The sequence below is a fragment of the Oncorhynchus keta genome, chromosome 29 (genome assembly GCF_023373465.1).
Source record: "Oncorhynchus keta strain PuntledgeMale-10-30-2019 chromosome 29, Oket_V2, whole genome shotgun sequence".
Classification (NCBI taxonomy): Eukaryota; Metazoa; Chordata; class Actinopteri; order Salmoniformes; family Salmonidae; genus Oncorhynchus; species Oncorhynchus keta.
In genome coordinates this window covers 40,574,429-40,597,488 of record NC_068449.1, presented here as the reverse complement: position 1 = coordinate 40,597,488, position 23,060 = coordinate 40,574,429, and the positions used below count along the sequence as shown (strand labels likewise).

The 23,060-nt window shown below is 41.7% G+C and overlaps 1 protein-coding gene across 2 annotated transcripts in view; it reads left to right on the top strand.

Moving 5' to 3' along the window:
• The window catches only part of LOC118362896 (guanylate cyclase soluble subunit beta-1-like), a 59,676-nt gene that overhangs the window by 29,404 nt on the left and 7,212 nt on the right, over window positions 1–23,060 (top strand). For both annotated transcript variants that reach the window (XM_035743617.2, XM_035743616.2), the window contains exon 11: window positions 7,460–7,600. In XM_035743617.2, the coding sequence (XP_035599510.1) occupies window positions 7,460–7,600 (141 nt within the window). The remainder of the gene's footprint in view (window positions 1–7,459; window positions 7,601–23,060) is intronic.

The window sequence follows — 23,060 nt, the reverse complement described above, 5'->3', positions numbered from 1 at the left end:
TTCAATATCCATAGCTCTTCTTTGAAAACACACTCATGATTTGAAAGCACCTGAAGCAGTGTCAATGTCTCTGTGGTGACATGTTTGATTTCATCCCAGTTCAATTGTATTTCCTCAAACCACTCTCACTAGTTCGCTGGAGCCAGTACCTTCCACTAGTAAGAGGCAGACTTTTCTTTTGTCCATGATATTCCACTCGAACATCAGCAACTCCAATCACAGTGGTCTTCTCTCCTGTGTACGTTTTGAGTTTAACGGGGGTCTCTCGGTTTACACAGAATCCAAACCGGTTGCGCGCGTGCGCCATCGTGCGCAAATGTATTTTGTCCCCCTACACCAAACGCGATCACGACACGCAGGTTAAAATATCAAAACAAACTCTGAACTAATGACATTAATTTGGGGACAGGTCGAAATGCATTAAACATGTATGGCAATTTAGCTAGTTAGCTTGCACTTGCTAGCTATTTTGGCCTATTGAGCTAGCTTGCTGTTGCTAGCTAATTTGACCTGGGATATAAACATTAAGTCTACCCCCTACTTTTTCGAACATTCTGTTAAAAATCGCGCAACATTTCAGCGTCCTGCTACTCATGCCAGGAATATAGTATATGCATATGATTAGTATGTGTGGATAGAAAACACTCTGACGTTTCTAAAACTGGTTAAATCACGGCTGTGACTATAACAGAACGTGCGTTTCATCGAAAAGCACAAGAAAAACTGATCACTGAAAACTGGAAAACATATCAATGCGCCACTTGCATGTATTGTCTATTAGAAAGCAAATTAAATGGGGCTGAGATTGCAAGTCCTACAGCTTCCACAGGATGTCGCCAGTCTTGTCAATTGCCTGCGCTTTGTTTCTTGGTCAAAGGAGTAAGAGAGATCCCATTCCTTCCGGTCTCCGACAGGATGTTTTGGATGACACATTTCCGGACATGATTTCAAGACGTGGAGCTATTGAATACACATCGCCCCGTGATCAATTTGATAGATTATTAACGTTTACTAATACCTAAAGTTGGATTACAAAAGTATTTCGAAGTGTTTTGTGAAAGTTTATCGTCTACTTTTTTAATTTTAAAAAATGACGTTGCGTTTTAAAAAGCTGTTTTTTCCTTGATCACACACTTTCCATAGATCGATATTTAGGGTATATATGGACCGATTTAATCTAAAAAAAAGACCCAATAGTGATGTTTATGGGACATCTAGGAGTGCCAACAAAGAAGATCGTCAAAGGTAATGAATGTTTTATATTTTATTTCTGCGTTTTGTGTAGCGCCGGCTATGCTAATTATTTTGTTCACGTCCCCTTCGGGTATTTCGGGGTGTTGCATGCTATCAGATAATAGCTTCTCATGCTTTCGCCGAAAAGCATTTTAAAAATCTGACTTGTTGGCTGGATTCACAACGAGTGTAGCTTTAATTCAGTACCCTGCATGTGTGTTTTAATGAACGTTTGAGTTTTAACGAGTGCTATTAGCATTTAGCGTAGCGCATTTGCATTTCCAGATGGCTAGATGGGACGCATGCGTGTCGGGTCGACGTAAGAGGTTAACTGATATGAACAAGGTCCTCTACTCCGACAATCCACACATAAAACGGCCAACCGAATCGTTTCCAGTCATCTCTCGTCCTTCCAGGCCTTTTCATATTTTAACTTATATGGTGATTGCCATCTACACTTTAATAGTATTACCACTACAACCGGCAAAACACTTTGTCTTTCAATCACCACGTGGGTATAACCAATGAGGAGATGGAACGTGGGTACCTGCTTCTATAAACCAATGAGGAGATGGGAGAGGCAGGACTTGCAGCACGATCTGTGACACAAATCGAACTGACTTATATTTTAACGCTTGGCAACGCAGATGCTCGTTGGCGCGCACGAGCAGTGTGGGTTAAAATTAAATAACATGTATGTTTAAATTTATTTTGAAAAGCTCATGCATGTGACGCGAGTGGTGTAGTCAGCCTAGAGTAAACTACCTGAGGCTTTCTCAATCATGGTTATATATGATAGCGGAAAGCAAACCCTCGTCTTGAGTCAATGCTGCCATCTATTGGTAAACATAAATATACCAGGTTACTACAGTACTGAAAGGGCTTCATCTTGACAACTTGACTATTGACATACACACTTGAGGATTGCATTAACAGTGGACTCACTAAAATATTACAATAATGAGTGTAATATTATTTTAAGCACCTCACATTCCTTTAACACAAATACACACAAATACCCTCTAACATACTGTTTGCCAAAATAAGGAAACACCAACATAAAGTGTTTTAATAGGGTGTTGGGCCGCCACGAGATGCCAAACAGCTTCAATGCACTTTGGCATAGATTCTACATGTGTCTGGAATTCTATTGGGGGGATGCGACACTATTCTTCCATGAGAAATTCCATGATTTGAAACGCTGTCTCAGGCACCACTCCAGAATCTCCCATAAGTGGTTTATTGGTTTTGAGAGATATATACAGTGCCTTCAGAAAGTATTCACACCCCTTAACTTTTTCCACACTTTGTTATTTTACAGCCTGAATTTGAATTGGATTCGATTTAGATTTTTTTTGTCACTGGCCTGCACGCAATACCCCATAATGTCAAGTTGAAATTATGTTTTTTGAACTTTTTACAAATGAATTAAAAATGAAAATCTGAAATGTCTTGCGTCAATAAATATTCAACTCATTTGTAAAGGCACGCCTAAATAAGTTCAGGAGTAAACATTTACTTAGCAAGTCACATAAGTTGCATGGACTCACTAAGTGTGCAATAATAGTGTTTAACATGATTTTTGAATGACTGCTTCGTCTATGTAGCCCAGACATACAATTATCTGTAAGGTCCCTCAGTCGAGCAGTGAATTTCAGCCACAAAGTCCAGGGCCTCTCAATGCCTCTCAAAGAAGGGGACCTATTGGTAGATGGGTAAAACATAAAGCAGACATGGAATATTCCTTTGAGCATGGTGAAGTTATTAATTATACATTTGATGGTGTATCAATACACCCAGTCTACAAAAATACACACGTTCTTCCTAACCTCGCTGGTATTTCACAATGACGCCAATGGTTATTTTAAAACAGTTAGAGATGAATGATTGTGATATGAGAACTGAGGATGGATCAACAGCATTGTAGTTACCTCACAGTACTAACCTAAATGACAGAGTGAAAAGAAGGAAGCCTGTACAGAATAAAAATATTCCAATATATGCATCCTGTTTGCAACAAGGCACTTAAGTAGTACTTCTAAAAATGTGGCAAAGAAATTAACTTTTTGTCCTGAATACAGAGTGGTTATCTTTGGTGCAAATCCGGCACAACACATCACTGTGTACCAGTCTTTATATTTTCAAGCATGGTGGTGGCTGCATCATGTTATGGGTATCCTTGTCATTGTCTGCCATGTTCTACCAACTGAACCCATTCCAAAGACTAGCACAGTTCTGAGATCAGATAGTTCTAGTTCCTCAATGTTTTTTATTGAGTTACATGAACTTGAAATAGTCTATCCGACTCTCATTCCATCGCTTACGGCCATACCAGCCTGAATAAGGACTGGGCAGTTTTTCATGATAAACAATAAATGGAATGGAGCTGAACACAGGCAAAATCACTCTCCTTGGTCAAATAGCCCTTACACAGCCTGGAGGTGTGTTGGGTGATTGTCCTGTTGAAAACAAATGATAGTCCAACTAAGCGCAAATGATGGTTAAGTGTGCCTTGAATTCTAAATAAATCACAGACCAGTGTCACGAGCAAAGCAACCCCACACATCACACTTGCTCCTTGCTTCACGGTGGAAACCACAGATGCGGAGATCATCCGTTCACCTACTCTGCATCTCACACAGATACGGCGGATGGAACCAAACGTTTTACATTTGGACTCATCAGACAAATTTCCACTGGTCTAATGTCCACTGCTTGTGTTTCTTGGCCCAAGCAAGTCTCTTCTTCTTATTGGTGTCCTTTTAGTAGTGGTTTCTTTGCAGCAAATCAACCATTAAGGCCTGATTCACGTGGTCTCCTCTGAATAGTTGATGTTGATAAGAGTCTGTTACTTGAACTCTGTGACGCATTTATTTGGGCTGCAATCTGAGGCTGGTAACTCTAATGAACTTAACTTCTGCAGCAGAGGTAACTCTGGGTCTTCCTTTCCTGTGGCAGTCCTCTTGAGAGCCAGTTTCATCAGAGAGCTTGATGGTTTTTGCGACTGCACTTGAAGAAACTTTCAAAGTTCTTGACATTTTCCGTATTGACTGACCTTCATGTCTTAAAGCAATGATGGCCTGTCGTTTCTCTTTGCTTATTTGAGCTTTTCTTGCTATAATATGGACTTGGTCTTTTACTAAAAAGGGCTATCTTCTGTATACCCCCCCTACCTTGTCACAACACAACTGATTGGCTCAAACACATTAAGAAGGAAAGAAGTTCCACAAATGAACTTTTAACAAGGCACACCTGTTCACTGAAATGCATTCCAGGTGACTACTGGAATGAAGCTGGTTGAGAGAATGCCAAGAGTGTGCAACGCTGTCATCAAGGCAAAGGGTGGCTATTTGAAGAATCTCAAATATAAAATATATTTGGATTTGTTTAACACTTTTTTTGGTTATTACATGATTTCATAGAAAATAGTAAAAAAATAAAGAATAACACTGGAAGGAGTAGGTGTGTCCAAAGTTTTGACTGGTACAGTATGTATGTATGTATGTATGTATGTATGTATGTATGTATGTATGTATGTATGTATGTATGTATGTATGTATGTATGTATGTATGTATGTATGTATGTATGTATGTATGTATGTATGTGGGTAGGTAGGTAGGTAGGTAGGTAGGTAGGTAGGTAGGTAGGTAGGTAGGTAGGTAGGTAGGTAGGTGTGTGTGTGTGTGTGTGTGTGTGTGTGTGTGTGTGTGTGTGTGTGTGTGTGTGTGTGTGTGTGTGTGTGTGTGTGTGTGTGTGTGTGTGTGTGTGTGTGTGTGTGTGTGTGTGTGTGTGTGTGTGTGTGTGTGTGTGTGTGTGTGTGTGTGTGTGTGTGTATGTATGTACACACAGTGCATTCAGAAAGTATTCAGACACCTTTTTTTTTACACATTTTGCTGTTAGCCTTATTCTAAAATGGATTAAATAATTTTATTCATCAATCTACACACCATACCCCATAATGACAAAGCAAAAACACGTTTTTAGAAATTCTTGCAAATGTTTGAAACATAAAAAACAGATACCTTATTTAGATAAGTATTCATACCCTTTGCTATGAGACTCGAAATTGAGCATAGGTGCATCCTGTTACCATTGATCATCCTTGAGATGTTTCTCAAACTTGGAGTGGAGTCCGCCTGTGGTAAATTCAAATGGTTGGACATGATTTGGAAAGACACACACACCTGTCTATATACGGTCCCACAGTTGACAGTGCATGTCAGAGCAAAAACCAAGCCATGAGGTCAAAGGAATTGTCCATAGAGGTCTGAGACAGGATTGTGTCGAGGCACAGATCTGGTGGGGGGAAAAAAATTGCAATTGGGGGAGAAGGTGCCTTGGTCAGGGAGGTGACCAAGAACCCTATGGTCACTCTGAAAGAGCTCCAGTTTCTCTTTGGAGATGGGAGAACCTTCCTGAAGGACAACCATCTCTGCAGCACTCCACCAATAAGACCTTTATGGTAGTGGCCAGACTGAAGCCACTCCTCAGTAAAAGGCACATGACAGCCCGCTTGGAGTTTTCCAAAAGGCACCTGAAGGACTCTCAGATTCTCTGATCCGATGAAACCAAGATTGAACGCTTTGGCCTGAACGCCAAGCATCACGTCTGGAGAAAACCTTACACCATCCCTATGGTGAAGAATAGTGGTTGCAGCATCATGCCCTGGGGATGTTTTTCAGCAGGAGGGACCGGGAGACTACTCAGGATCGAGCGAAAGATGAACAGAGAAAAGTACAGGGAGATCTTTGATGAAAGCCTGCTCCAGAGTACTCAGGACCTCAGACTGGGGTTAATGTTCACCTTCCAAAGGGACAATGGCCCTAAGCACACAGCCAAGACAACGCAGGAGTGGCTTCAGGACAAGTCTCTGAATGTCATTGAGTAGTCCAGCCAGAGCCCGGACTTGAATCCAATTGAACATCTCTCGAAACACCTGAAAATAGCTGTGCAACGATGCTCCCCATCCATCCTGACAGAGCTTGAGAGGATCTGCAGAGAAGAATGGAAGAAAGTCCCCAAATACAGGTGTGCCAAGCTTGTAGCGTTATACCCAAGAAGACTCGAGGTTGTAATCACTGCCAAAGGTGCTTCAACAAAGTCCTGAGTAAAGGGGCTGAATACTTATGTAAATTTCATATTTCCGTATTATTATTTTTTTTATTTGCTTTGTCATTATGCGGTATTGTGTGTAGATTGATAAAAACATGTATTTAATCCATTTTAGAATAAGGCTGTAACGTAACAAAATGTGGAAAAGGTCAAGGGGTTTGAATACTTTCCAAATGCAATGTATACAGTACCAGTAAAAAGTTTGGACACCTTCCAGGATTATTAATTTTTTTAAACTATTTTCTACATTGTAGAATAATAGTGAAGACATCAAAACTATGAAATAACACATGGGAATCATGTAGTAACTACGTCACGTAGCCTAGTAGTTAGAGTGTTGGGCCAGTAACTGAAAGGTTGCTGGATTGAATCCCTGAGCTGACAAGGTAAAAATAGGTTGTTCTTCCCCTGAACAAGGCACTGTTCCCCGGTAGGCTGTCATTGCAAATAAAAATGTGTTAACTGACTTCCTTTTTTAATTTAAATCATAGTTTTGATGTCTTCACTATTATTCTATAATGTAGAAAATAGTATAAATTAAAACCCTTGAATGAATAGGTGTATCCAAACTTGAGTGTGTGTGTATATATATATAAAACACACACCCTTTAACCCCCTATGCTTCTTTGAGATCTCTCTTTCATTGTCACTGAGATGTATTATTCCAACCATGGTAGCCAGAATAATGGGTAACTAGGCATTTTATACATGACCCTAAGGATGTTTTAATTGCTTAATTTAGTCAGGAACACTTCCTTTCAATATACAGGTACTATGTATCATTTACTCAAGTGTTTCCTGTATATCCCAACCTGTATATCCCAATGGATTGGTTAGATATTTATGTTATGGTTTGTGGCCCCAAGTGGCACTTTATAGTTTGATGAACCATTGAAAGCCAAAGATCCTTTTCATCCTAAGGATTTAAAGGGGAAATAATATTGTGTGATATCAAGATCTGCATCTACCTATAGATGGAAACTGAGTGATATAAAGTATTACAAATGACAGTTTTCTAGACCTCACGTCCCTTTAACATATAACGACTTACGTCACACAGCATTTTCTGATATAATGTTCTGCCTAGCGACCAAAACGTCTCTCTTTCTACAGGTGGAGACAGTGGGTGATAAGTACATGACGGTCAGTGGGCTGCCAGAACCATGTACCCACCACGCTCAGTCTATCTGCCACCTGGCCCTGGACATGATGGAAATTGCTGGACAGGTCAAAGTGGATGAAGAACCAGTACAGGTGAGGATGGGATATGTTTCCTTTTTCCAACATTTTTACCAGAATCAATTGAGAAAGGCAGCAAATGTGAAATGCTGGTGCTGGCTGAACCATTTCATCAGCCTTGTCTAGAAACAACCCCTAGGCCCTAGCACAAGGGCCACATGGGGATTTCAAAATTCAACTGAGGGCCACAGTTTTTGGGGGACCAATTTGTTTGTTAAAATCAATTTTGGTGCCAGAAAAAGGTTTTATTTCAAAGTATACAGTGCCTTCAGAAAGTATTCAGACTCCTTTACTTTTTCCTCATTTATTAGGTTACAGCCTTATTCTAAAATTGATTAAATCAGTTTTCCCCTAATCAATCTACACACAATACCCCATAAAGACAAAGCAAAAACAGGAATTTTAGAAATGTTTGCAAATTAAAAACAGAAATAGCACATTTGGAATTTTTCCTATTTTGTTGCCTTACAACATGGAATTAAAATTGATTTTGGGGGGGTTTGTATCATTTGCAACATATTTTTATTGTGAAACAAACAAGAAATGAGACAAAAAAACAAACACTTGACCGTGCATAACTATTCACCCCCTCAAAGTCAATACTTTGTAGAGCCACCTTTTGCAGCAATTACAGCTGCAAGTCTCTTGGTGTATGTCTCTATAAGCTTGGCACATATATATGCCATTTAGCAGACGCTTTTATCCAAAGCGACTTACAGTCATGTGTGCATACATTCTACGTATGGGTGGTCCCGGGGATCGAACCCACTACCCTGGCGTTACAAGCGCCATGCTCTACCAACTGAGCTACAGAAGGACCATCTAGCCACTGGGATTTTTGCCCATTCTTCAAGGCAAAACATCTCCAGTGCCTTTAAGTTGACCGAATACAAATATGACCGAATACAATTCCCTCCGCAAGGCAATCAAACAAGCTAAGCGTCAGTATAGAGACAAAGTAGAGTCGCAATTCAACGGCTCAGACACAAGAGGTATGTGGCAGGGTCTACAGTCAATCACGGATTACAAAAAGAAAACCAGCCCCGTCACGGACCAGGATGTCTTGCTCCCAGGCAGACTAAATCACTTTTTTGCCCGCTTTGAGGACAATACAGTGCCACCGATACAGCCCGCTACCAAACCCTGCGGCCAACGTGAGTAAAACATTTAAACGTGTTAACCCTCGCAAAGCTGCCGGCCCAGACGGCATCCCTAGCCATGTCCTCGGAACATGCGCAAACCAGCTGACTGGTGTGTTTACGGGTATATTCAATCAATTCTTATCCCAGTCTGCTGTTCCCACATGCTTCAAGAGGGCCACAATTGTTAGAGCGTTGGACTTGTAACTGAAAGGTTGCAAGATCGAATTCCCAAGCAGACTAGGTAAAAAATCTGTCGTTCTGACCCTGAACAAGGCAGTTAACCCACTGTTCCTAGGCCGTCATTGAAAATAAGAATTTGTTCTTAACTGACTTGCCTAGTTATATAAAGGTAAAAAATAAATAATCCTGTTCCCAAGAAAGTTAAGGTAACTGAGCTAAATTACTATCGCCTCCCCGTAGCTCTCACTTCCATCATCATTAAATGCTTTGAGAGACTAGTCAAGGACCATATCACCTTCACCCTACCTGACACCCTAGACCCACTCCAATTTGCTTACCACCCCAATAGGTCCACAGACGACGCAATCACACTGCACACTGCCCTAACCCATCTGGACGAGAGGGATACTTATGTAAGAATGCTATTTATCGACTACAGCTCAGTATTTAACACCATAGTACCCTCAACTCGTCATTAAGCTGGGTCTCGACCCTGGATAGTGCATCTGGGTACTGGAATTCCTGACGGGCCACCCCCAGGTGGTGAGGGTAGGAAACATCTCCATCCCACTGATCATCAACACTGGGCCCGCACAAGGGTGGCGGAAGGGACTTCTTTAAGCAATGGCTTTTTTCTGGCCACTCTTCCGTAAAGCCCAGCTCTGTGGAGTGTACTGTTTAAAGTGGTCCTATGGACAGATACTCCGATCTCCCCTGTGGAGCTTTGCAGCCTCTTCAAGGTTATCTTTGGTCACTTTGTTGGCTCTCTGATTGATTGATGCCCTCCTTGCCTGGTCCGTGAGTTTTGGTGGGCGGCCCTCTCTTGGCATGTTTGTTGTGGTGCCAAATTCATTCATTTTTTAATAATGGATTTAATGGTGCTCTGTGGGATGTTCAAAGTTTCTGATATTTTTTTATATCTCAACCCTGATCTGTACTTCTCCACAACGTTGTCCCTGACCTGTTTGGAGAGCTCCTTGGTCTTCATGGTGCCGCTTTCTTGGTGGTGACCCTTGCTTAGTGTTGTTGCAGACTCTTGGGGCCTTTCAGAACAGGTGTGTATATATATACTGCTATCATGTGACAGATCATATGACACTTAGATTGCACACAGGTGGACTTTATTTAACTAATTATGTGACTTTTTATGTGACCAGGTCTTATTTAAACAAGTTATTGTTTTCTTTTCACTTCTCCAATTTGGACTATTTTGTGTATGTCCGTTACATAAAATCCAAATTAAAATCCATTTCAATTACAGGTTGTAATGCAGCAAAATAGGGAAAAAGCCAAGGGGGATGAATACTTTTGCAAGGCACTGTATATTTGGGAGTGTCTCCCATTCTTCTCTGCAGATCCTCTCAAGCTTTGTCAAGTTGGATGGGGAGTGTTGCTGCACAGCTATTTTCTGGTCTCTCCAGAGCTGTTTGATTGGGTTCAATCCAGACTCTTGCGGGGCCACTTAAGGACATTCAGAGACTTGTCCCGAGCCCACTCCTGCATTGTCTAGGCTGTGTGTTTAGGGTCGTTGTCCTGTTGAAAGGTGAACCTTCGCCCCAGTCTGAGGTCCTGAGTGCTCTATAGCAGATTTTCATCAAGGATCTCTCTGCACTTTGCTTCGTTCATCTTTCCCTCGATCCTGCCTAGTATCCCAGTCCCTTCCGCCAAAAACATCCCCACAACATGATGCTGCCACCACCATGCATCACGATAGAGATGGTTCTAGGTTTCCTCCAGACGTGACTCTTGGCATTCAGGCCAAAGAGTTCAATTTTGGTTTCTTCAGACCAAAGAATCTTGTTTCTCATGGTCTGTGAGTCTTTAGGTGCCTTTTGGCAAAATCCAAGCGGGTTGTTATGTGCCTTTTACTGAGGAGTGGCTTCCGTCTTGCCACTACCATAAAGGCCTGATAGGTGAATTGCTGCACAGATGATTGTCCTTCAGGAAGGTTCTCCCATCGCCACAGAGGAGCTCTGTCAGAGGGACCATAGGGTTCTTGGTCACCTCCATGACCAAGGCCCTTCTCCCCCGATTGCCCAGTTTGACCGGGCGGCTAGATTTAGGAAGAGTCTTGGTGGTTCCAAATTTCTTCCATTGAAGTATGATGGAGGCCACTGTGTTCTTGGGGACCTTCAATGTGGCATAATTATTTTGCTACCCTTCCCCAGATCTGTTCCTCGACACAATCCTGTCTCTGACCTCTACGGACAATTCCTTCAACCTCATGGCTTGGTTTTTGCTCTGACATGCACTGTCAACTGCGGGACCTCGTACAGACAGGTGTTCTTTTTCTAAATTAAGTCCAATCAATTGAATTTACCACAGGTTGACTCCTATTAAGTTGTAGAAACATCTCATTGATGATCAATGCAAACAGGATGGACCTGAGCTCAATTGTGAGTCTCATAGCATAGGGTCTGAATAGTTATGTAAATAATGTCATTTAATTTTTTTTAATACATTTGTAAAAACCTGTTTTTGCTTTGACCTTATGGGGCATTGTGTGTAGATTTCTGAGGACTGAAAGAAATTAAAGAAAATGTGGAAAAAGTCAAGGTGTTAGAACTTTACTTATTCTACTTGGGAAGGCAGATAAAGTATATATTTTTTGTTATTTTTTTAACAAGAACAAACAACACTTTGCATGTGAACACTCTGAATCCTAAATCAATACGCCACATTCTTGACATATGTCACTTTGTTTTGAGCCGACTTCACCGTGGGCTTTTTATTATTTTTTTGTATTTTTTCACCTTTATTTAACCAGGTAGGCTAGTTGAGAAGAAGTTCTCATTTGCAACTGCGACCTGGCCAAGATAAAGCGTAGCAATTCGACACATACAACAACACAGAGTTACACATGGAATAAACAAAACATACAGTCAATAATACAGTAGAACAAAAGAAAACAAAAAGTCTATATACAGTGAGTGCAAATGAGGTAAGTTAAGGAAATAAATGGGCCATGGTGGCGAAGTAATTACAATATAGCAATTAAACACTGGAATGGTAGATCGGCAGAAGATGAATGTGCAGGTAGAGATACTGGGGTGCAAAGGAGCAAAATAAATAAGTAAATAAATACCAGTATGGGGATGAGGTAGGTAGATAGATGGGCTGTTTACAGATAGGCTAAGTACAGGTGCAGTGATCTGTAAACTGCTCTGACAGCTGGTGCTTAAAGCTAGTGAGGGAGATGTGAGTCTCCAGCTTCAGAGATTTTTGCAATTCGTTCCAGTCATGGGCAGCAGAGAACTGGAAGGAAAGACGACCAAAGGAGGAATTGGCTTTGGGGGTGACCAGTGAGATATACCTGCCAGTGAGCTGAGATAAGGCGGGACTTTACCTAGCAGAGACTTGTAGATAACCTGTAGCCAGTGGGTTTGGTGACGAGTATGAAGCGAGGGCCAACCAACGAGAACGTACAGGTCGCAATGGTGGGTAGTGTATGGGGCTTTGGTGACGAAATGGATGGCACTGTGATAGACTGCATCCAGTTTGTTGAGTAGAGTGTTTGAGGCTATTTTATAGATGACATCACTGAAGTCGAGGATCGGTAGGATGGTCAGTTTTATGAGGGTATGTTTGGCAGCATGAGTGAAGGATGCTATGTTGCAATATAGGAAGCCGATTCTAGGTTTAATTTTGGATTGGAGATGCTTAATGTGAGTCTAGAAGGAGAGTTTACAGTCTAACCAGACACCAGGTATTTGTAGTTGTCCACGTATTCTAAGTCAGAGCCGTCCAAAGTAGTGATGCTGGACCGGCAAGCAGGTGCGGGCAGCGATCGATTGAAAATCATGCATTTAGTTTTACTTGCGTTTAAGAGCAGTTGGAGGCCACGGAAGGATAGTTGTAGGCATTGAAGCTCGTCTGGAGGTTAGTTAACACAGTGTCCAAGGAGGGGCCAGAAGTATACAGAATGGTGTCGTCTGCGTAGAGGTGGATCAGAGAATCACCAGCAGCAAGAGCAACATCATTGATGTATACAGAAAAGAGAGTCGGCCCGAGAATTTAACCCTGTGGCACACCCATAGAAACTGTCAGAAGTCCAGACAACAGGCCCTCCGATTTGACACACAAAAACTCTATCAGAGAAGTAGTTGGTAAACCAGGCGAGGCAATCATTTGAGAAACCAAGGCTGTCGAGTCTGCCAATAAGGATGTTGTGATTGACAGAGTCGAAAGCCTTGGCCAGGTCGATGAATATGGCTGCACAGTAATGTCTCTTACCGATGGTGGTTATGATGTCGTTTAGAACCTTGAGCGTAGCTGAGGTGCACCCATGACCAGCTCTGAAACCAGATTGCATAGCGGAGAAGGTATGGTGGGATTCGAAATGGTCAGTAATCTGTTTGTTAACTTGGCTTTCGAAGACCTTAGAAAGACAGGGTAGGATAGATATAGGTCTGAAGCAGTTTGGGTCTCACCCTTTGAAGAGGGGGATGACCGTGGCAGCTTTCCAATCTTTGGGAATCTCAGACGATACGAAAGAGAGGTTGAACAGGCTAGTAATAGGGGTTGCAACTATTTCGGCAGATCATTTCAGAAAGAGAGGGTCCAGATTGTCTAGCCCGGCTGATTTGGAGGGGTCCAGATTTTTCAGCTCTTTCAGAACATTGGCTATCTGGATTTGGGTAAAGGAGAAATGGTGGAGGATTTGGCGGGTTGCTGTGGAGGGTGCCGGGCAGTTGACCGGGGTAGGGGTAGCCATGTGGAAAGCATGGCCAGCCATAGAGAAATGCTTATTGAAATTCTCAATTACAGTGGATTTATCGGTGGTGACAGTGTTTTTTAGCCTCAGAGCAGTGGGCAGCTGGGAGGAGGTGCTCTTATTCTCTATGGACCAGAACCTTTTTGAGTTAGTACTACAGGATGCAAATTTCTGTTTGAAAAAGCTTGCCTTAGCTTTTCTAACTGCCTGTGTATATTTGTTCCTAACTTCCCTGAAAAGTTGCATATCACTGGGGCTATTCGATGCTAATGCAGAACTCCACAGAATGTTTTTGTGCTGGTCAAGGGCAGACAGGTCTGGCGTGAACCAAGGACTATATCTATTTCTAGTTCTACATTTTTTGAGAGTGGCATGCTTATTTAAGATGGTGAGGAAGGCACTTTTAAAGAACAGCCAGGCATCATCTACTGACGGGATGAGGTCAATGTCATTCCAGGATACCCCGACCAGGGCGATTAAGGCCAGGTCGATTTTGCAGAAGTGTTTCAGGGAGCGTTTGACAGTGATGCGGGGTGGTCGTTTGGTCGCAGACCCATTACGGGTGCAGGAAATGTGGCAGTGATCGCTGAGATCTTGATTGAAAACAGCAGAGGTGTATTCGAAGGGCGAATTAGTTAGGATGACATCTATGAGGGTGCCCGTGTTTACTGATTTGGGGTGGTACCTGGTAGGTTCATTGATAATTTGTGTGAGATTGAGGGCATCAAGCTTAGTTTGTAGGATAGCCGGGGTGTTAAGCATGTCCCAGTTTAGGTCACCAAGTAGCACGAGCTCAGAAGATAGATGGGGGAAATCAGTTCACATATGGTATCGAGGGCACAGCTGGGGGCAGAGGGAGGTCTATAGCAAGCGGCAACAGTGAGAGACTTGTTTCTGGAAAGGTGCATTTTTAGAAGTAGAAGCTCAAATTGTTTGGGTACAGACTTAGAAAGTAATACAGAACTCTGCAGGCTATCTTTGCAATAGATTGCAACACCGCCCCCTTTGGTAGTTCTATCTTGGCGGAAAACGTTATAGTTAGCAATGGAGATTTCAAGGTTTTTGGTGGTTTTCCTAAGCCAGGATTCAGACACGGCTAAGACATCTGGGTTGGCAGAGTGTGCTAAAGCAGTGAGTAAAACAAACTTAGAGAGTAGGCTTCTAATGTTAACATGCATGAAACCAAGGCTATTATGTTTACAGAAGTCAACAAATGAGAGCACCTGGGGGGTGGGAGTGGAGCTAGGCACTGCAGGACCTGGATTAACCTCCACATCACCAGAGGAACAGAGGAGAAGTAGGATAAGGGTACGGCTAAAGACTATACGAACTGGCCGTCTAGCACGTTCAGAACAGAGAGTAAAAGGAGCAGGTTTCTGGGCACGATAGCATAGATTCAAGGCATAATGTACAGCCAAAGGTAAGGTAGGATGTGAGTACATTGGAGGTAAACCTAGGCATTGAGTGATGAAGAGAGAGATATAGTCTCTAGAGATGTTTAAACCAGGTGATGTCATCGCAAATGTAGGAGGTGGAACAACATGGTTGGTTGAGGCATATTGAGCAGGGCTCGAGGCTCTACAGTGAAATAAGACAGTAATCACTAACCAGGACAGTAATGGAGAAGGCATATTGATAAAATAACACGTCCGTTATGCTCTGGTTAGAGTCACGTTGTTCGAACTGGCGAGAGCTTTCCGAGCTGAATTTTAGCTGATGACCGCTGGCAATGGTTTGCTGACTGATATCTGGTAGTTAGCTGGCTAGCTTCAGTTGAGGGATTCCAGATCCCAAGTAAATATAAATACTTTAGGAAAAAAAAGCAAATCCACGCCACATTGGGTGAGGCGGGTTGCAGGAGAGTATTTAGATGATGAGGTTTAGCAAATTATTTTAAAGGATATGCGACAAAAAATATGTAAAACGATATACACAAGGGATAAAACAGGACAAAAACGTCTGACTGCTACGCCATCTTGGATTAACATCTTGGCCTGGGAGGCCACCTGGTTTTCAAAGCAATCACTTTTCTCCCAGTGCAATCTCCACCCACCCGGGCCAGCTTAATTGAATACCCTCATTGTAATGTTGCTGTAGCCCTCAGTTCCAGGAATAGGCATATAGGTGGTTGATAGAGCACATGAGGGCCACATCCTAATTCACTTATGGTGTGCACTTGCCAACTCCTCATCATGGGAGTTAGCAAGTACACACTTCGGGCAAAGGGAGGAGAATCGGGACACAACTCAACAACATGACAGCAACAAGCCCAACTAACATGCATCACTTGCGGTACGGTTTTGGAAGCATAAGGACCTTATCTTTCATATCAGCAAAAGATCATTTTCAAAAAACAAAAGGTAAAATTGATACACACCTTTTATAGGGCTAGGGTTAGTGTTCTCACACGGCAACATCTCCATGTTACAGCACGTGTTTACGGAAGAAGCAAGACAGAGGGACAACCTATATAGCATCCTCCGAACACCTGTGGGGTCCTATGTGGCTCAGTTGGTAGAGCATGGCGCTTGTAACGCCAGGGTAGTGGGTTCGATTCCCGGGACCACCCATACGTAGAATGTATGCACACATGACTGTAAGTCGCTTTGGATAAAAGCGTCAGCTAAATGGCATATATTACTATTACTATTGTGTGTAATCGTAGAACCGCACCAGAAACGTGTTGTCACTGAAAATGACTGTTGACTGTACCTGTGATAGTCGGTTAAAACAGTGTAAAGTAACTATATTTAGCATTTGGGAAATTATTTTGATGTGATATGAAAGTTAAGGGCCTTATCTTTCTAGAACCGTATCGGAATTGATAATCATTTTGTTCAGATGGAGTATAAGGCTGTTTTGGCTGCCAGAGCCAGGTACTAATGAAAATAACATACAATAACATACATGAACTGAATATAACAAACATGAGCTGCTACTTTAATAATGGGAATTGATGGGAAATGATGTAAATATATCACTAGCCACTTTAAACAATGCTACCTTATATAATGTTACTTACCCTACATTATTCATCTCATATGCATACGTATATACTGTACTCTACATCATCGACTGCATCCTTATGTAATACATGTATCACTAGCCACTTTAACTATGCCACTTTGTTTACTTTGTCTACATACTCATCTCATATGTATATACTGTACTCTATATCATCTACTGCATCCTTATGTAATACATGTATCACTAGCCACTTTAACTATGCCACTTTGTTTACTTTGTCTACATACTCATCTCATATGTATATACTGTACTCGATACCATCTACTGTATGCTGCTCTGTACCATCACTCATTCATATATCCTTATGTACATATTCCTTATCCCCTTACACTGTGTATAAGACAGTAGTTTTGGAATTGTTAGTTAGATTACTTGTTGGTTATCACTGCATTGTCGGAACTAGAAGCACAAGCATTTCGCTACACTCGCATTAACATCTGCTAACCATGTGTATGTGACAAATCAAATTAGATTTGATTTGATATTTGGACAATCAAATAAAATGTATTTATATAGCCCTTCATACATCAGCTGATATCTCAAAGTGCTGTACAGAAACCCAGCCTAAAACCCCAAACAGCAAGCAATGCAGGTGTTGAAGCACGTTGGCTAGGAAAAACTCCCTAGAAAGGCCAAAACCTAGGAAGAAACCTAGAGAGGAACCAGGCTATGAGGGGTGGCCAGTCCTCTTCTGACTGTGCCGTGTGGAGATTATAACAGAACATGGCCAAGATGTTCAAATGTTCATAGATGACCAGCATGGTCAAATAATAGGTCTGGGACAGGTAGCACGTCCGGTGAACAGGTCAGGATTCCATAGCCGCAGGCAGAACAGTTGAAACTGGAGCAGCAGCACGGCCAGTTGGACTGGGGACAGCAAGGAGTCATCATGCCAGGTAGTCCTGAGGCATGGTTCTACGGCTCAGGTTCTCCAAGAGAGAAAGAAAGGGAGAATTAGAGAGAGCATACTTAAATTTGCACAGGACACCGGATAAGACAGGAGAATTACTCCAGATATAACAAACTGACACTAGCCCCCCGACACATAAACTACTGCAGCATAAATACTGGAGGCTGAGACAGGAGGGGTCAGGAGACACTGTGGCCCCATCCGATGATACCCCCAGGCAGGGCCAAACAGGAAGGATATAACCCCACCCACTTTGCCAAAGCACAGCCCCCACACCACTAGAGGGATATCTTCAACCACCAACTTACCATCCTGAGACAAGGCTGAGTATTGCCCACAAAGATCTCCGCCACGGCACAACCCAAGGGGGGGCGCCAACCCAGACAGGAAGATCACATCAGTGACTCAACCCACTCAAGTGACGCACCCCTCTTAGGGACGGCATGAAAGAGCACCAGTAAGCCAGTGACTCAGCCCCTGTAATAGGGTTAGAGGCAGAGAATCCCAGTGGAAAGAGGGGAACAGGCCAGGCAGAGACAGCAAGGGTGGTTCGTTGCTCCAGAGCCCTTCCGTCCACCTTCACACTCCTGGGCCAGACTACTCTCAATCATATGACCCACTGAAGAGATGAGTCTTCAGTAAAGACTTAAAGGTTGAGACCGAGTTTGCGTCTCTCACATGGGTAGGCAGACCATTCCATAAAAATGGAGCTCTATAGGAGAAAGCCCTGCCTCCAGCTGTTTGCTTAGAAATTCTAGGAACAATTAGGAGGCCTGCGTCTTGTGACCGTAGCATACGTGTAGGTATGTACGGCAGGACCAAATCAGAGAGATAGGTAGGAGCAAGCCCATGTAATGCTTTGTAGGTTAGCAGTAAAACCTTGAAATCAGCCCTTGCCTTGACAGGAAGCCAGTGTAGGGAGGCCAGTACTGGAGTAATATGATCCAATTTTTTGGTTCTAGTCAGGATTCTAACAGCCGTATTTAGCACTAACTGAAGTTTATTTAGTGCTTTATCCGGGTAGCCGGAAAGTAGAGCATTGCAGTAGTCTAACCTAGAAGTAACAAAAGCATGGGTTAATTTTTCTGCATCATTTTTGGAAAGTTTCTGATTTTTGCAATGTTACGTAGATGGAAAAAAGCTGTCCTTGAAACAGTCTTGATATGTTCGTCAAAAGAGAGATCAGGGTCCAGAGTAACGCCGAGGTCCTTCACAGTTTTTTTTTGGACTGTACACCCATTAAGAGTAATTGTCAGATTCAACAGAAGATCTCTTTGTTTCTTGGGACCTAGAACAAGCATCTCTGTTTTGTCCGAGTTTAAAAGTAGAAAGTTTGCAGCCATCCACTTCCTTATGTCTGAAACACAGGCTTCTAGCGAGGGCAATTTTGGGGCTTCACCATGACAGTGAGAAATATTTTATTTTTTGGGCTCTCTACTCCAGCACTTTGGATTTAAATGATACAATGACTATGAGGTTAAAGTGCAGACTGTTAGCTTTAATGTGAGGGTCATTTCATTCATAATGGGTGAACCGTTTAGCAATTACTGCACTTTTTGTATATATTGCCTCCATTTTATGGGACCAAAAGTATTGGGATAACTTCAATTATGTGTATTAAAGTAGTTCCAAGTTTTCTTTTTGGTTTCATATTCCTAACACGCAATGATTACATCAAACTTGTGACTCTACAAACTTGTTGAATGTATTTGCTGTTTGTTTTGGTTGTGTTTCAGATCATTTTGTGCTCAATAGAATTGAATGGTAAATTATGTATTGTCACTTTGGAGTCACTTTCATTGTAAATAATAATAGAAAAGGTTTCTAAACACTTTCTAAGCACACATGAATGTGGATGCTACCATGATTATGGATAGTCCTGAGTGAATCATGAATAATGATGAGTGAGAAAGTTAGATGCAAAAAGATCATACCCCTAAGACATACAATAACAGGGGGGATAGTTTTTATTGGGTGGTATGATATTTGTGCGTCTAATTTTCTCAGTTGTACTACCATTGTTAATTTTCGTATCATACTAGCTAATACAATGAGAAAACAATCATTTTTGGGGGGCCATTACCATGGTACTGGTGCAAATACCATGGTATCTTCCTGGTAGTGACCAAAAAACATGCTTGTTTTTTCATTGTATTAGCTAGTATGATACAAAAATTAACAATGGTAGTACAATGGAGACAACAAATGTAGTGCACTCTCTTCAACGTTGGGACCTGAATAGGTCATGGTGAGAAGAATGAATGTATTCTGAAACCTTGAAGATTTAAGATAATGAGTTCTTTCTTCAATACAGTTTTCAGTTTAAATCAAATCAAATCAAATTGTATTTGTCACATACACATGGTTAGCAGATGTTAATGCGAGTGTAGCGAAATGCTTGTGCTTCTAGTTCCGACAATGCAGTAATAACCAACAAGTAATCTAACTAACAATTCCAAAACTACTGTCTTATACACAGTGTAAGGGGAAAAATAATATGTACATAAAGATATATGAATGAGTGATGGTACAGAGCAGCATAGGCAAGATACAGTAGATGGTATCGAGTACAGTATATAAATATGAGATGAGTATGTAAACAAAGTGGCATAGTTAAAGTGGCTAGTAATACATGTATTACTTAAGGATGCAGTAGATGATATAGAGTACAGTATATACGTATGCATATGAGATGAATAATGTAGGGTATGTAACATTATATTAGGTAGCATTATATTAGCAAGGACGTCGTAGAAAACCCCCAGAGGCAACATACTGATCAAGTGCTCTCATTCAACTGACTATGCTACTCTTGTGCATTTTTAAGTAGCCAACATACTGTACCAAAAAATATTTGTAAAATGGGATTATCATCTTATAAATACATTTTCATTTAATTCTCCACATATTCCTAAAAAGAGCACGTTACAATGTTTCCCTTTATTTACACTCTGTGTGAACATTAATTGTCGCCATGACGGCAGGTAACCTAGTGGTTATAGCATTGGGCCAGTAACTGAAAGATTGCTTGAGCAAATCCCTGAGCTGACAAGGTAAAATCTGTCATTCTGCCCCTGAACAAGGCAATTATCCCACTGTTCCTAGGCCATCATTGTAAATAAGAATTTGTTCTTAACTGACTTGCCTAGTTAAATAAAAATAAATAAAAAAAGACTACGACAGGCTGTCTTGACTGGCCCTAACTTTAGCTGACATTAGCGTCTATGCTAATGGTATTTTCTATATTTATTAAACTATAAAAACATTATAAAATAACAATTATATCATTACAATCCGCTTAACTTGGGGTTTCATATCCTATGCTTTATAACTCGCTCACCGTGATGATAATGTTTAAAATAATTTGTTTATCTGGTGCTTCTCTCTTCAGTTTTCTGTTTGCTTTCTCATTCAACTGACTCACTGACTAGGTAGGCTAGCACGAGAGTGCGTGAAGCAACCAATAGAGCGGGCCGAAACAAGCTACAGTTGTCAGCGCTACAGTTGTAATGTGGAAATGTGCAAGTTTGTAGATGCATGTCTATGCTTGGTTTTGTTAGTCCTGTTAATAAGAAAGTGAGATAAGTCAAAGGTAAGGCAAGATACTTGATATCACAAATTATAAACCCAGGAAATATAATCATATTTCATTCACGAAATATGTATCATATTACATTAAACAAATTCTAAGAATATTGAGATATATTGTCTCTTATTTAATCATCTCTATTTTATCGTCCCGTCTCAGAAATGAGTGAATGATTTGTTTTACCCCCTAGTATTTTTAAGCATCAAGTATTTGTCAACTCTTCTTCAAAAAAGCCACTGTCAACGTAAGACATTGTAAGAGTTGTAACTTTGATGTTAAAACGGCAGACTTTTTTGTTTAACTGACAGATTGAGTTTGTTATTGTATCAGTGACTCTTGGAGACCTAGCATTGGAAAATCACATCTGGCTAACAAAACATTGTTTATCAGACACATGGCATGGGGTGAAGAGGATCCCAGTTTGTCAGTGGAAACAACCTCCAATCATCTCACTGCCCCAGGTTAAAAATAGGTCTCTGTTGCACTTTATCCTAAACATTTAGTGTTCAGCAAGTGTTCTGTTCTCACTGTTCGAGCACCGAAGGTCCTGAACCCATAAGGGACACGAATAGAGAGTCTGCGACGTTCAAGAGAACGTCTATATATATATATGCCATTTAGCAGACACTTTTATTCAAAGCGACTTACAGTCATGTGTGCATACATTCTACGTATGGGTGGTCCCGGGAATCGAACCCACTACCCTGGCGTTACAAGCGCCATGCTCTACCAACTGAACCAACTGAACAATTCCAATCATGGCAGCAGTTATTGAAGGTATGTCTACTACAAACAGGAATTTGAGAGTCCAACAATGACTGCATATTGCAAAACACTGCTCGCCTGTAGCAACTTCCCCAAAAAACAATCAATTCGAAGTGGCTAGAATATTCACTGTAGACAGTTATAACAGTCTTCATCTATCATGTTCTCTCTTTTTTTTCATGAGCTCATCTGCATAGGCACACAGAGCCAGTGCCACTTTTAAACGGTGTAAAGACTTATTTGTGAAATTAAATGGATCTTTGCACAATAAGGGGTGGAAGGGGCTAACACAGCCATATTAATATACTAATATACTCAGACCATGGCAAGTTGACTGACACACTCAATTCTTAATTCTATGGGCACAGTCCCATCAGGGCCGGATTACCTAATGGGCACGCAGGGCAGATAGCATTTGAACACATCAGTTTAGGGCCCCTGGAGGTTGGGCCACACCCACCCCAGATAGAAAATGAACATGTCGGTTGGGGGCCCCCCCAGAGAGCATATGAACACGTCATTAGCCATGGCAAAATGTCTGGAATTGCAGGAAATTATCTTTTAAAACTGCAGAATATGTATAGAATGACATTAGCTATACAACTACAAATTATTCTCTGCATCATAGCAAGTGTGTAGAATTAGCTCCTCCCTCAAAAAACATTTGCCCACTAAAAGTAGGTGCCCCGAGGCCCCAGATGTGGTAGCCTGGCCCTGAGTCCCATAGAGCTGTGGAGAACTATAAAGATCCTGAGAAAGCTTGACCTTGTAACACCTCCAAACTAATGTGCCAAAAACATGTTCACAGTTGTGATGGTGAAAACAGATGAAGAACTGTAGCGGATGTTTGGAAACCCTTCACATGCCTGCTGCTGTCCCAGTCCACCCATGGGAATGGCCCACAGAGCCATGGCAGAGAATTCATGTGGACTACGCTGGTCCTTTTGAAAAGCACGTGTTCCTGTTTATAGTTGATGCACATTCCAAATGGCCAGAGGTGTTTTGCACGGACTCCTCCACCTCAGCTCAGATGATAGAGTGTCTCAGAACTATGTTTGCACGCTTCGAATTGCCACTGCAGCTGGTAAGTGACAACGAACAAGCTTTTGTAAGTGACGAGTTAACAAGATTCATGTCACTAAATGGAA